The sequence below is a fragment of the Podarcis pityusensis genome (assembly GCF_964106645.2).
Source record: "Podarcis pityusensis genome assembly, chromosome: 8".
Classification (NCBI taxonomy): domain Eukaryota; kingdom Metazoa; phylum Chordata; class Lepidosauria; order Squamata; family Lacertidae; genus Podarcis; species Podarcis pityusensis.
This window is the reverse complement of record NC_138033.1, coordinates 87,560,315-87,575,152: the sequence shown is the minus strand read 5'-3', so window position 1 is coordinate 87,575,152 and position 14,838 is coordinate 87,560,315. Positions and strand designations below refer to the sequence as shown.

The following is a 14,838-nucleotide window of genomic DNA, read 5'->3' as shown; positions in this document are numbered from 1 at the left end:
CTGTAAGCATCAACTCTTTCCCCCAGGCCACTTTCCTGCTCTAAATCCCTCCCTGCAAAAGCAGCTGTTAAAGCAAATGGGGAGGGAGAGGAGAGAGGAATGATCTACAGATAGCTGTACTTCTTCCTAAGTGGAGCTAAAAGCAACATTGGGAGGGTGTGTGTGTGTGGGGGATGTTAGATGGGGAAATGGCTTTTAAAAAAACAGCACTGTTGCCCTGATCCAGTCTAAGCATGATTTGAGGATAAGAAGACAAAGATGAAGATGATGAAGAAGAAGAGGGCAGGAGATCCAATACTGGATCTCTTGCAACACAGCTTTTTTGCCCTGACCTGAGCTCCAGAAAAATAATAATTACCTTGGGAGGGGACACCAAGATTCTGCCCCTCCTAAATTCAAAGCGTAACATAGGCATTTGAGTGCCTCTGGGGAAATGGCCTCTTGTGAGGAAAGAGATGAGGACAGGGAGGAGTGAATGATAGAGGGCATGGGAGGGCAGAGGACTTGGAATCATAGAATGGTAGAATAGCAAGGGACCCCAGGGGTTATCTAGTCCAACCCCTGCAATGCAATTACTTGTTTCCATTGCACCTACCTGCAGAACTCTTAGCACTAGTTCCAACTAGGTCTCTTGCCTGGTAGATGTAGCAGCGCAACTGGAAATAGACAGGATCTGAAAGGAGGAAGGAAGAAAAAAGAACTGCACTTTCCTTTTAGTTTGGCTACAATATACCACCCAGACTTGCAAACAGGGATGTAGGAAGGCAAAGTTTTTCCATTTCGCTCTGTATTCATAGCAAGCCGCTGCTCATCTTCCACCAAAAACCTCGCTGTCCATTGTGGTGAGCTTATGTAATTGATTAAATAAATTGCACAAGTTATGTTGTCATTATGTTATTCCACCCCATTCATTTCAATGCAAAGGAAATGCATTGCAAATGGTGGAGTGGGGAGCACCGTTCCAGACATGGGATGAATTTGCAAGCACCAGCAATTTCTGCTCCTGCTTTTGTTTTTGTCCGAATTCTCTGCAAACTCCCTACTTGCTCTGTTAGAGAGTCTCCTTGTCCACAATATCATTCCATCTCAGGGGATGAGTTATGCCCCAGAATGCTTGGGAGAACCCCAAGGTTTACAGAAATAGAAAAGAATCTTTCAAAATACAACCACCCCCCTATGGATACGTCTGCCTCAATACAGCCCAATAAGTGCTGAGCATGCTCAGTGGCCGTGGAATGCCGAGTGACCACTGAAAACGAAAAACAGAACAGGGAGAAAATATCCAAAAAGTGGCACAAACAAGGACACTCTAGGCATTTTGATTCATCAGAAGATCAGCTTTCAATTCATGTCAATGTAACTTGCATAGATTTAAAATACATTGGTTTAGCAAACAGGTTTTGCATTTGCTCTTGGCAGGCACAGAACAGCCAAGTGTCACAGCTGAAGGTGATCCAGCAGTTCGGCCAAGTCCTGAAGAAAGGGGAGAACATCTGGGAGGGGTAACAGCAGGGGCAGACTTTGGCCTTTCATATTTCAGCAGTGCCCTATGTGAGCCCAAAGTTCAGCACTGCCCTCCTCTCGCCCTCCGTTCTGCTCAATTCACTATGTTGTACTTGCCAGCCCTGTGTCACCCTCTAGGCTCAGCGCCTAGTGTGGTAGAACCAGATGCGCTGCTTTAAATCTGTCTCTGGATAACAGTCCTTTGTCTTGGATACCCCTAAAGCCCACGCCTGGCTCATCATTTTACAGTTCCTAAATTCATGTTTTATTAATTTTTTTACTTACTTTTATATTCCATCTTTCCTCCAAGGAGTTCAAGGTGGCATACATAGAAACCATGGCACGTATTCTATAGATTTATGACTGCTCCATGTAAGCTTTGAATGCACTATTTGCCAAAGAATTAATTATCATATTTGGGGAAATTTCTGGAGTTCAGGAATCAATGTGGGGTCAATCAGGGCTACCAGTGGTTTCTTTTCTGTCACTTTTCTTTCCACTTGATTCTGTTTCTTGACCATTGTATCTGTCATGGAATCTGATATTTACTTGTTATTTTATGTGCAGTAGGACAGCCTTCTTTTTCCATGTGCTCTTATTTGGACAAACTGTTGGAGAAAAGCATATGCATTTCCTTCTCTTGAGTTTGTAGTTAATGCATGAATTGCTTTAAACTGCAAGAGGGCACTTAGTGTGTAGCTATTTAGCCAACAGTGTTTGTAAGCCTCTATGTCTAATTTAACTCCAACCCTAAAAGATGTTTGTTCTTCTCGCCATAAAATATGTCTGCTGTTTCTCTCTTATATCCACTCATCAGGTAAATAGTTCCTGCATGAATAAAGCCTTCGAACTCCAGAAAATGTAAGTCATTCTCATTCACCCAAGCTGCTAAGGCCTGTTAACACAGACTACTCACTCTTGAACATGCAGAAGATAAGTGGGGTGTTCTTCTTCAGGAGGGTTTGAGAGGGAGCTTTTTCTGGCTCTTTCTCATCTTTCTTTTCTTCTCTCTTTCCTATCTCAATTTTCTTATTTTTCCATTGGCTTTCAATTTCCACACCCTGAAAAGAGATGTCATAATTTTTTTTAAATAAAAAAATATGCCATAAGTGTACACTTTAAAAAAACCCTGTTACCCATACAAATCATGCAAATAAAGCACAGGAGCACAATTTCTTTTATTTTGCATTTTTAAACATTGCCTTTTAGCTATTTTGCCAAATTTATTCCAGTTTTGCTAGTCATGGTATGTGTGTGTGGGGGGGAGAACCCTGAAACCCCACCCCCTGGTGACGGGAAAACTTGTTTACCTTCGTGTGTGTGTGTGTGTGTGTGTGTGCTTGTTGAGAAATGGTGGCCACACAAAAAGCAGTAGAGAATATTCAGAAAAAAATGCAAATCTTTTTCTAAAAGGGTGGAAAAAGAAGAAATTCAGAAACACTTCTAGACATTTCAGCTTAACTCTGCTTGAGTCACACTGTGACTTATCCCAAGACTTCTCTGTTGAATTTTACTGAAATGAATGGAAGCTTCTGTCATGGATGCACTGAGGATAGAATTGGTGATGCTGCTCTTGAACCATTTCTGTCTCTCTCCAGCAGTCAAGATTCAATTTAGGGCTCACCTGTGGAATTGGAACAAATGTCAATCCATGGAAAACCCGTTTGACATTTGGTCTGATTCAGCTATAAATAGCATGTTTCCCTGGCAAAAGCGGTAGGACAAAAAAACCCCTGCTCAGACCCTTGCCTACACATCATGAACCTGTGCCTAGAAATTACGTGGACGAGTCCTTTGAAAGCCAAAAGACTGACTTCGTGTCCTCTGAATCACTTGCCAGCTGTGCCACAGCTGAGGCAGAAGGCACCTGCCTTTTCTTACCAGTGAACCCTCCAAGAGAAAAATGGAGGCCACGCCGCTGGGCGACATCGGGATGAGCTTCCTGTGCCAGCATCGCCGGCGAAAGATGTCGCTGGGATGCCGCTGCAGATGGAACCTCCAGCCATGGAGTGGGGCATATTCCCAAGTCTCTTCTTTCAGCCTTAACTCGGAGTGCTGCAGGAAATAGATGGAAAGAGAGGCTTGAAGTGAGCTGGAGAAAAGATAGTGATTAGGTCACCACTAATGAGATCATGGCTAAACTTCTAACAAACAGGAGAGTCTTCGCTGCTTTATCAGGCTGCTCGCCTGCAGAGGTCCCTATAGTAGGGTTAACATGGAGGAAGAAGAGTGATAACAAATAGTTTGGTAACCCTTCCTAGCAGGACAGCGTACTCTGTGGTCTTAATCCCTTCATGGATTAATTATGTTGGTTATATGAGGCTGGACAGCAAGCACCCTCCCTTTTTACAAGCAGGCACCTCTTGAATGCCTTTTTATGTCCCTTCTCTCTGTGCCAGTAATTTTAATAATCATTTTGTACCCTTTCCATGAAGTATTATATTTTATTGTTTTTATTGTTTTGTGGGCCGTGTCTAAGCTGCACTACCAGCCTGCCTGAGTGTCCTGTCAGTTGGCATCCCCCCCCAGGGGGTGCCAATCCCTGTCCACCTGGTCCCCATAAAAGTCCTGGCCTCAAGAGTTTGCTCTGCATTTATGGCTGACTTTTAATCCCTGACATTCTCTGAACAAGCCCTTGGGCACAACAGCTGTGAGCACCACTGCCAGTTACCAGCCGAAGGAAGGCGGCCATTTTTCCTTCTTGGTTCTCGCTGGCCAGGTTCCGGCAGCGTTTCCTGAGCCAGCGCCGCCGGCGGTGGGTGTGGTAGGTCTTCTCGGCTGCATTCCAAGAACGGGGGAACTCAGCGGGTGGGAGAGCAACGCCATACTCCCAACCTAAGGGAGGAAATGTATTCTCATGAGGCTCCAGGCAATGACCCCAGAAGATATACAGTCATTGTTCTCAGGAGTGGCTCCAGGGCCAAGACAAACACAAATGGAAAACTTGCCAGCATCGTCCACAGCACGATTCTCCTCCACTTTCCAGTCTTCCACAAAGAGCCAGCCTTGGGGGCACAAAATCTCTTCCTTTGGAGGGGCAGGGGAACCACTCTAAAACAGAGAGGGCAGGGGGCAAAATGGGTGTCTAAGCAGCAATATTTAAAATGTGCAGGGCATTGCAAATCTTGGGGGCTCCAGTGCAGGAGAGGGTTTTGAGGTACTATTGAAAGCCAACCTTTTTAGGCTTGAGGGCATGTTAGAATATTTGAGTGAGTGCCATAGCACCCCTGCCCTCACTGACCAGCTCTCTTCTTCCCCCTTGCTCAGTCCCTCCCTCAAGAGACAGAAAGAGAGTCAGTGTACACCTGCATGCACACACTGCACTTTCCCAAGGGATCTGGGTAAAGGTTGGTTAAGGCAGAATTAACCTGAGACTTTAAAAGCACATAAAGCTGAAAGAGAAACTTCCTAAGCATTTTTCAAGGGAGGAAAAGATATTCATCTTCTCCATCTAATGGCTAAAGGGGCAGTGGTGGTGCTTGGAGGCTTTGGGGCACCAGGGGAAGACCACAAGGGTGCCATCGCATTCCTGGGCACCACACTGTTGGTCCCTGAGTCTTTTTTCAGATTATTGACCCCCAGCCTCAGGAGGATATGAAATTTAGGAGTGATGGTGGTGTGTGTGTTCCTGTGGTATAGAGGTATCCTGCTCAGTAGTGTGGCAAGACTCATCCAGGGTGTAGGACAAGGTGAGGTTCATGCTGGACACAAGGCAGGGTTCCAGCTGTGCTCTGGGAAACACAAAGCTCTAGCAAGGGACAACCTGAGCACATTTGTAAAGGCAGCAGTAGGTGTAGTCTAATTGCTAGCACCATCTGTGCTGCAAGAGGCTGCCCTACTTAAAGGGGCCCACCTGTCCCTCGTAATCTCCTACTGCGAAGGAGCCAAGGAGGACCCAGTCTTCTAGGGTCTTATACAATGAAGTCCTTGGAGTTGGAGGATGGCAGAGACATATCCTTGGGCTTGGGGGTGGCACTGGCAGCAATGGTTCTGGAGCTGGCCCTGCATGATCCCAGGAATGGGGTGCTATAGTATGTGTGCCTTGCAGTCTCAAGGAATGTTCTGTGGGGGTGGGGGGTCTCCTCCTTCTTTTGGAAGTTTTCCCCCATTTTGGATATGGCAGGTTCTGACAGGGGGGGAATCTACGGGGAGAGCATCTTCCAAAGGTAAGTTTGAAAACCACTGGCATCTCCCAAGGATGTCCAAGCCTCAAAGAGTCTGCCCTCAGACCCAGGCTGAAGCTGTCTGTCTCTCCCCTCACTCACAGCATTGCTATAGGGGACTGGGGCCGGTCTCCATCGACGCCCAGGTTGCCGGATCTGGTTCTCATACACTTCCTCTAGCACTTCGGTGTGGTTTGTCTCTTTGTCCAGCAAGAGCCTGGTCAGATGCAGAAGGGGCAAAGGTCTGGTATGTTTTTGGTATGGTGTGGTTTATTTACATACTGTTTAGTGACCCAAGGGCCCCAGCAGCGTGAACCACATGAATACATTGCAAAAGGAATAAACAAAGTTTGTATCTACGTAATCTGTGTAGACACATTCTATTTTAGAATCAATGGAGACCGAGTGCTTTTCCCCAGTATGGAGTCCATGCATCACTGAGATCTGTTGCATATTCTTTTTTTTTTTTTTAAATAATTTTTTATTAAGGTTTTAAACAAAGAAAAAGAAAAAACAACACACACACAAAAAAATACAAAATTTAACAATAAAAACACAAAACATAACAATTAAAAACAAACTCTCTTTTCCATTCCCAATTTTGAGTTACTTATTTTCTGGACTTCCTCATACCTCCCTCTTTTGTATTCCAATCTGCATTATTTGTCCAGCAGTTTCTTTTCCACTTTTTTAAACCCAATCTTTAATTTAATAAAATATTAAAATATATAGCTTCAACTTTTTTAAACATAATCCTTGTTCTTAATGTCATATACCTTTAAATTTTTCCCTTTTATTATCAAATTTCCATTTCTTTAAACATCTTTAATCTTGATCTTTAATCTTAATCTATCCTTAACTTTAACCTGTACAGCTGGAAACCACTTATTTTCAATCCAACATCACTCTAACATTCCTTAATTTTGCAGTGTTTCTGAAGATAGTCTTTGAATTTCTTCCAGTCTTCCTCCATCGACTCTTCTCCCTGGTCACGGATTCTGCCAGTCATTTCCGCCAATTCCATATAGTCCATAAGTTTCATCTGCCATTCCTCCAGCGTGGGAAGTTCTTGTGTCTTCCAATACTTTGCGATGAGTATTCTTGCTGCTGTTGTTGCATACATAAAGAAAGTTCTATCCTTTTTTAACACCATTTGGCCCACTATGCCCAGGAGAAAGGCCTCTGGTTTCTTGGGGAAGGTATACTTAAATACCTTTTTTAATTCATTATATATCATTTCCCAGAAAGCCTTAATCTTTGGGCACGTCCACCAAAGGTGAAAAAATGTACCTTCAGTTTCTTTACATTTCCAACATTTGTTATCGGGCAAATGATAGATTTTCGCAAGCTTGACTGGGGTTATGTACCACCTGTATATCATTTTCATAATATTCTCTCTTAAGGCATTACATGCCGTAAATTTCATACCAGTGGTCCATAACTGTTCCCAGTCAGCAAACATAATGTTATGTCCTATGTCCTGTGCCCATTTAATCATAGCCGATTTTACCGTTTCATCTTGAGTATTCCATTTCAGCAGCAAGTTATACATTCTTGACAGATTCTTAGTATTGGGTTCTAACAATTCTGTTTCTAATTTTGATTTTTCCACCTGGAAGCCAATTTTCCTGTCTAATTTAAATGCCTCCATTATTTGATAATAATGAAGCCAGTCTCGCACTTTGTGTTTTAGTTTTTCAAAACTCTGCAATTTCAGTCTATCTCCGTCTTGTTCCAAAATTTGAGATCTGTTGCATATTCTTTGCCCTTGAAAAGTGATCCTTGAGAAACTGGTTTCATTCTGAAAATGAAAGCTAATTGCAGACTGATTCTCCTTTGCCCTGCTGTGGGCCTATTTGAAAACAGAAGTCGGTGGTCCTGGCTTTGGGGTGGGTGTATCCACACCTACCCAAATAAAATTATTATCATTACTATTTATTAAATTTCTATACAGTGGTACCTCGGGTTACATACGCTTCAGGTTACATACGCTTCAGGTTTCAGACTCCGCTAACCCAGAAATAGTGCTTCAGGATGAGAACATAAATCGTGCTCCAGTGGCGCGGCAGCAGCAGGAGGCCCCATTAGCTAAAGTGGTGCTTCAGGTTAAGAACAGTTTCAGGTTAAGTATGGACCTCCGGAATGAATTAAGTACTTAACCCGAGGTACCACTGTACTGTCCTTCATCTGAAGATTACAGAGCAGTTTACAATCATAGGTTTCTCTGGAGAGAGGGTCAGAGCCATGTTTTGGAGCATGTTTGATTTCTGTTGGAATTCAGGATTGGGTCTATGGGAGAAGAAAGACCCTTTTGGAGTGGCAATGCTCTGAACCCCTCCACAGTAGGCTCAGGTTGTTTATATGTGTAAATAAACCATATATCACGAAGACACTCTGCTGTGCCTCATTTCCAAATGGAAACACAAACCCTGGGGAAGCGCCTGGAACCCCTGGAATTTCACGCTGCTGTGGAGATTGGGGTGGTGCATAACCATATAAAAACAGAAAAATACATACCATAATAACAAACAAAATCAAACCTCCCCTCACAGACAGTTACTGTGTTTTATTAAGCATTGTGGATGGGTGTCCACCAATTATTACTTTCTTCTTCATTCACCTGGGGCATGTGCGGTGATAAAAAGGCCTGGATAACCCAAAGAAGGGGGCATCCAACAGCCCCCCCCCTGCCCTTGTGGAGGGCAGGGTCCAGAATCACAATTTAGATTGAAAGAAGAACGCTGAGGACGAGCGCGAATGATTCCAGACCACGTGTGTCTGCAACCTTAGTCATCAGATGTTTCCTGCCCTTCCTCTCAAAGCTGCCCAGCGTGGCAATCATCTAAATGTTAAAACATCTCAGTTTAAAATAAAAAACAAAAGCACATTTAAAGCATTTAAAAACAACTGAAAAACATTTAAAAGCAACAGCATGCCCTCACAGTTGCTAATGTCAAGGTTGTCATGGCCAGTATCTATCAACCATCAAATGCCAGCGTTAACAGGAAGGTCTTTAAATTCCTCTTTTTAAACACCCTGTTTTAACATTCTGTCTCCCACTCCCCCATCTGATGGATTGTTGGTTACTGAGTCCCCCCTGCTTTGTTTTAGGCTGTCATTTGCACTTTAGATTCTACTGAAAGCTATTTTGACGTTTTTTCTAAGAAAAGTGTGGCATTTAGAAAAGAAGAACCATGTAAGTAATCTTGAAATTATTATGCGCACACTTACCTTCTCTGGGGCTCCACGACCCACTCGCCATCCCACTGCCATCCCACAGGCGGTTGGAACTTTTCTTTGGGAAGGCTGACCTTCCCAGTGACATCTGAAAAGGCGGGGTGCTGCATCAGGTCCCTGGTCCCCCATATTCCGTGGGTCTTCTTTTGATTTTCATACTGCAAGCATGAGAGTTAGAACCATGGTTATTTTCATCCCCCTCAGGGCAGCACGCATGGTGTCTATCAGCACAGCCAATTAAATGGCCCAAGCATAGTCCAGAGAGAGAGGTCTGGAGGAAGGGGGCCATTGCTCAGGGGTAGAGCATTTGCTTTGCATGCAGAAGGTCCCGGGTACAAGTCCCTGGTATCTCCAGGTACGGCTGGGAAGCTCCCCAGTCTGAGACCATGGAAAGTCACTGCTACCCAGTGTAGGCAGCCATGAGCCAGATGGTTCAAAAGTTTGACAGCTTCCTACAGTCTTAAAAACATGCTGGTGAGCAAACTGAACAAAAATACTCTATGAGAAAGGAGTCTAAGGAGAAAGCAACAGAGAGGTTATGTCTTTTTTACTTCAGGCTTTGTACATATCATGGAGGCATTCAACCAAACATACAGAAAAAATTCTCTCAGAATTACACAGCCAATCAAAGCACATGATGCCTCAGTGATGTCATGCCACCCTCTTTGCTTGTTAAGCAACACCTCCACCTGTTTCCCTCTTGGCTAGCTGACATTGACAAAATTAACCTTGAAATTATGAACGGAATGATCCTTATGACTGCATTTCCAACAGTGCCTCCCCCACTCCCATACAGCCCCCAGCATAAACCTGTGAGGAAAGGTTATGCTAGGAGATAGTAACTACCCCAAGGTCACTCGGTAAGCACTGTGGCTCAGTGAGGAGGTGTCTCCTGGAATCAGGTTGAAACTGGACCCTTCCCATGCAGCTGCTTGGCTTGCAGTCTCTCACCGTCTCAGCGTAGATAAGGATTCTCCCTTCACAACATTTCAAGAACTCTGCACTATCAGCCAGCTCTCCAAGCCACATTCGCACCCGCAGCACAACAGGAATGGGAGCCGCCTTCCCTTTGTTTTGTGCACTCTGTGGGATAGAAAGGAAAAGAGTTATGCATATGCATTCCTTCCACCACCATCCGGACTGCAGACATAACAGTGGACACAATGGCTAGATGAAGGTCTACCAGGCTTAGGTGGGCATCCAATAATGTGGAGCCATATGAAGAGTCCTTTTTGGCTGATGAAGCCGGTTCCTGTGACACAAGGGCAGTAATGTAAGGAGGAAAGAAAGCACAAGAGGCAGGGCTAGAGAAGTGCCAGCAGCTCCCTTGGGCAGACTCGGAGGGGAGGGCATGAGATGCTTGTGGGTACGGTGCCTCCTGGGTGACCCCAATAGCTTTAATTCCTATGGTTTTTGCTAAGAGAATTGGCAAACAAATGAGCCAAGCTTCATATATCTTTCTATTTGTTATTTTAATTTTATTTAAAGCATTTGTGCTCTGCTTTCCAGACAAAAAGGACTCCTAGAATGGCTATTGTAAGACCAGTAAAAACAAAACAATTCCAGCCTGCAAGCTTACAATCTAATAGACACAGCAGAAAAGAAAAAAGGAAAGAGGAGGGAAGAGGAAAACAAGCAAACAGAGACTCCATTTTCAATGTCAAAAAGTAGTTCTTTTTACCTGCAGGAAGATGGTCTGGGTTTTGCCACACATCCTGCCCCTGGCATGGGGGCCAGCTTTGGAGAACATGATTGTATGAGACCTGACCCGGGTGTGGGCCACCCGCTTGTCATCACACAGCATCCAGATCATGACATCCGGCATGCTGACCTGGGCCTAAGGGCAGCAAGGAGGACAGGGAGCCAGAGGTCACTTACTGTGGTCGTGTTTGTACTTATAACACTCAGGGTATGTCATATTAGCAGCCTCAAACACAGCGCAGTTGTTTCCACCCTGAATGTTTTCAAGTCACATTTGCATGGTGTTGGTCACATCAGAGAGCATCCCTTCCAACATTTCTCCAATGAAAGTAGGGACATCCTAAGGAAAAGTGGGACGTTCCAGGATCAAATCAGAAACTGGGATGGCTTCTCTAAATCAGGGACGTCCCTGGAAAATAGGGGCACTTGGAGGGTCTGAGTGAATGGGGATGTCTTCACCCAACAAGCATGACCTTTTGGCTCCTGCAACCCCCTTTCCCCAAACTCCTATTCATGAATCTGTCATCTGCGTATGTGCTCTTCTCTGTGGATGCGCAATGACTGTCTCAAATGTACACACCATTCTTAAATTGGAGGTGAATGCAGCTTAAGTTTGCTAGTTGGATAGAAGCTGGTTTGAGGGGGGAAACACATTAGATAACAGCATTTGTCAAGAAACTACAGGATGGCCATGGATTGTGGCTAACGTCATGCAACTGTGTCTTTAACTAGCACTAGGAGTGCACGAGATGGGAAGAAGATGCTATAGCTGTTCCGCTAGCTACCAGTTGGTTTCCAGGCACAATTTTCTATGTGATTACCAGTCCTTATTTTTATCTGTAAGCCGCCTTGAGTCCCCTCAAGGAAAAAGTTGAAGTATAAATAAATATATCAACAACAACATTTTATACCACACATATTCTGGGTTTTTTCTTCTTCTGTTGCTTTTGTAGTGCAAGAATGCCCCTGCAGCCAGCAATAATGCAGAAACATTGGGGAAGCATCACATAACAACCAATAAACTGGAATGATGTGTGAATGTTCCAGTATAAATCTACCACTAATGCACTATTATGGCATCCATTACAGGATGTGCGATACTGAGGAGATTTCACCCCTCCCATACCCAAGAATCTCCTGATCATCTCCTGATGGTCTCTGCTGACTCTCCAGAGAAGAGGAGGCGTGTCCTGCCTATCTACTTATTCTGCCCAGCAACATATCTGTGTGTGTGAGAGAGAGTCAGTCAGTCAGTGTATCAGAGAAAGTGAGAGGGTTAGAGATCTTAGAGATAAGATTGCTGCTAAGAGCAGCTGCAGACTCTCAGTGTAGCATTGATTTATGCTTAGAATATTCAGCTCTGTATATAGTTTTGTACCATAGTTGTAGTTATAGAATAAAAGGAAGATATTCTACAGAGCTGCTCTCCGAGTGGTTTATACTCTGCAAGACTCTGCAAAACTCTGCTGCGCAACGACTGTATTATTGAGACAGTGAATCCGGTGCTCTCAGCTCTAAGCTGTGAGTCCACAGCACTGTGACCTGTTCCTGTGGGAAAGGAGGTCTCTGGCGGTGCTACCCAGCTCGCCTAGCCCAGTCGGGGTTGAGGTGCATGAGTCCAGTTGGCGCACTGGCTCTAGGGCGATGCTGACATCGGTTATGGGCCCAGTCGTTGTTCCAGTCGTCTGACCTGGCGTTGTTCCAGTCATCCCAGGCGTCCCAGGCGTCCCAGTCGCCAGAGGTTTCTGTTGCTGATTGCCGGACGGTGGAACGGACGCTGCATGCTGGACTGATTTGCGGTGCCCAGAAGCAGAGCTGTTTTGGAGCAGAGTGTTCAAGCTGCCGCTGTTGCTGTTGCTGCTGCTGCTTGATTTATGGAGGTATGTTGCTGACTGCCAAAGAAAGAAGATAGCATCCCTGTTTGCCTGTTAATTGCGCTCTGAGTGGGAGAGAGAGTGGCTGAAGGAGTCAAGGCTTTATCTGTGTTGCACGAGGGAAGTGTCTTGCTCTAAGTAATAGCAGACATGGCCTGTGCACATTCTGGCCAGATGGCTCTGTCCTTTCCTCTCCTCACGCCTGAAACCTATGCAGTTTGGCAAGTAAAGATGAAAGCGCTTTTACAGAGGGAGAAGCTATTTCACACGATAGAAGATGACCCTCCAGATAAGGATGATGATGATTGGGCTGAGTGGCATGCTGCAGACATGAAAGCCCGAGGGACAATTGTTTTGAGTGTTTCAGACCACTTGCTGGTGAACTTAGAGGGTCAAGAGACTGCACAAGCTGTTTGGCATAAGTTGAGAGATATGCATCTGAGGCAAAATGCTGGTTCCAGTGTGATTTTCTTTAAGAAGCTGTGCAGGCTGCAGTTGGAGAAAGGTGGTGATTTGCCTAGCCATCTATCTCAATTAAAGCGTCTCAGACAGGACCTTGTTCAGCGAGACCTGGCTATTTCAGAGGCTGTATTTGCAATGCTAATGATCAATAGCCTAGATGAGTCTTATGATGGAGTAGCTGCCCAGATTTCCACAATGCCTTCTGACCGGCTAACAGAAGATTATGTGTCTAGCGTGCTTCTGAATGAGTGGGATCGCAGACAGGCTGTTAAAGAAAGCCGGGACTGTGCTGTTAAAAATATGCTTGAAAATGTGCCTGAGTCTTCAGCAGGGGAAAGTGAAAGTGAAACTGCTGCTGTTAAAGCTTTGAAATTGAAGCGGTGCTTTTCGTGTGGAGCACAAGGCCATTTGAGTTTCCAGTGTAAGAAGTCTTCAAAGAAGAAGGGAAACTTCAGAGGCAGAGGGGGAGGAGGACGAAATCCCCAAGCACCTGCTACTTCAAAGGTCTTGATCTCTCGCTGTTCCAGTCAACGTGGGCGGAGTTTCTTCGTGGTCGACTCTGGCTGTTCAAACCACGTGGCCAAAGATAAGAATCTCTTTGTTCAGCTTGAGAAGCAAGAGAAAGAAATTCATCAAGCAGATGGGACAGTTCTCACAAGTGTGGCTCAGGGAACTGTGTTCTTAAAGAGCCTGAATGCAACTATTAAGAATGTCCTGTATGCGCCTGATATTCAGGACAATTTGTTGAGTGTTTCCCAGCTTGATCGTCAAGGGTTTAAGGTGGTGTTTGCTAAATCTCGCTGTGAAATTCTTAGAGATGGCAAGCTCATTCTGTATGCAAAATGTGTAAATGGATTGTACCAATTGCCTTTTGTTTCAGGTACAGGCACTGCAGAAGCAACTGAGAAAGAGTGTTGCAATTTATCTGTAGATAAGAATGAGAAGTTGCATGACCAATGTATTCATTATTACCATCGCGTTTATGGTCATCTGAATTTCCAGGCTGTGGCAAAAATGCCTGATATGGTTCAGGGTATGAAGTTGAAAGAATGTCCCTACCACATGAAATGTGTTTCTTGTGCTGAGAGTAAGGCAAGGCAAGCTCCCAAAGGTACAGAGTCTGGGAGAGAGGCCAAGAAACCATATGAAGTCATTCATGCAGACTTAGTGGGGCCTCTAGCGCTCTCTAGAGGCAATTCAAGGTTTTTCATGGTTCTGATAGACTCCTATTCGAAATATGTTTGGGTCTATATGCTGCAGAAAAAGTCTGAAGCCTTTACCAAGTTTCACCAGTTTTGTAAATGGCTCAGAAATGTACATAATGAGAATGTACGTTTTCTTTTCACAGACAAGGGTGGAGAGTTTTGTTCAGAAGAGTTTGAGAGTTTTCTTTCTGAACAGGGCATTGAGCATAGGACAGCCACGCCCAGATCACCCTGGCAGAATGGTTTATGTGAGAGAGTAAACCAGACTCTGCAGCAAGGAATCAGAACGCTGTTACATGATTCAGGGCTGCCCAATCCTTTTTGGGCTGAAGCTCTTTCGTTTTTCTGTCATGTGTATAACAGGAGATACCAGTCTAGTGTAAATTGCACCCCATATGAGATGCTTCACGGAAGAAAGCCATGTGTAAAGCATTTTAAAATTTTTGGTTCAGAGGTTTGGGTGCACACCTCGCAGGGTGACAAACTGAGCAAGCGTGGAGAACATGGTGTTTTCCTAGGATATGAGAAAGGGTCTTATCGTGTTCTGATCACAGACACGAAAACCATAAGGCTGACCAGGAGTATTGATGACAATCCACAATGGGACAGAGTTGGCGTTTTTCAGTGCCATCCCATTTGTGATGATGGTGCAAAAGGGGCAAAGAAAGTTAAGAGGGAGGCAAGTGTTGTTGG

At 44.7% G+C, this 14,838-nt stretch overlaps 1 protein-coding gene across 5 annotated transcripts in view; it reads right to left on the bottom strand.

The window, feature by feature from the left end:
* Nucleotides 1–14,838, bottom strand: part of FER1L5 (fer-1 like family member 5) — a 93,758-nt gene that overhangs the window by 32,960 nt on the left and 45,960 nt on the right. For all 5 annotated transcript variants that reach the window (XM_081017231.1, XM_081017235.1, XM_081017234.1 and 2 more), the window contains 9 exons: nt 10,585–10,740; nt 9,855–9,986; nt 8,898–9,061; nt 5,769–5,883; nt 4,452–4,554; nt 4,175–4,338; nt 3,385–3,558; nt 2,420–2,564; nt 596–673 (listed from right to left, as the gene is read on the bottom strand). In XM_081017231.1, coding sequence (XP_080873357.1) covers nt 596–673; nt 2,420–2,564; nt 3,385–3,558; nt 4,175–4,338; nt 4,452–4,554; nt 5,769–5,883; nt 8,898–9,061; nt 9,855–9,986; nt 10,585–10,740 — 1,231 coding nt within the window. The remainder of the gene's footprint in view (nt 1–595; nt 674–2,419; nt 2,565–3,384; nt 3,559–4,174; nt 4,339–4,451; nt 4,555–5,768; nt 5,884–8,897; nt 9,062–9,854; nt 9,987–10,584; nt 10,741–14,838) is intronic.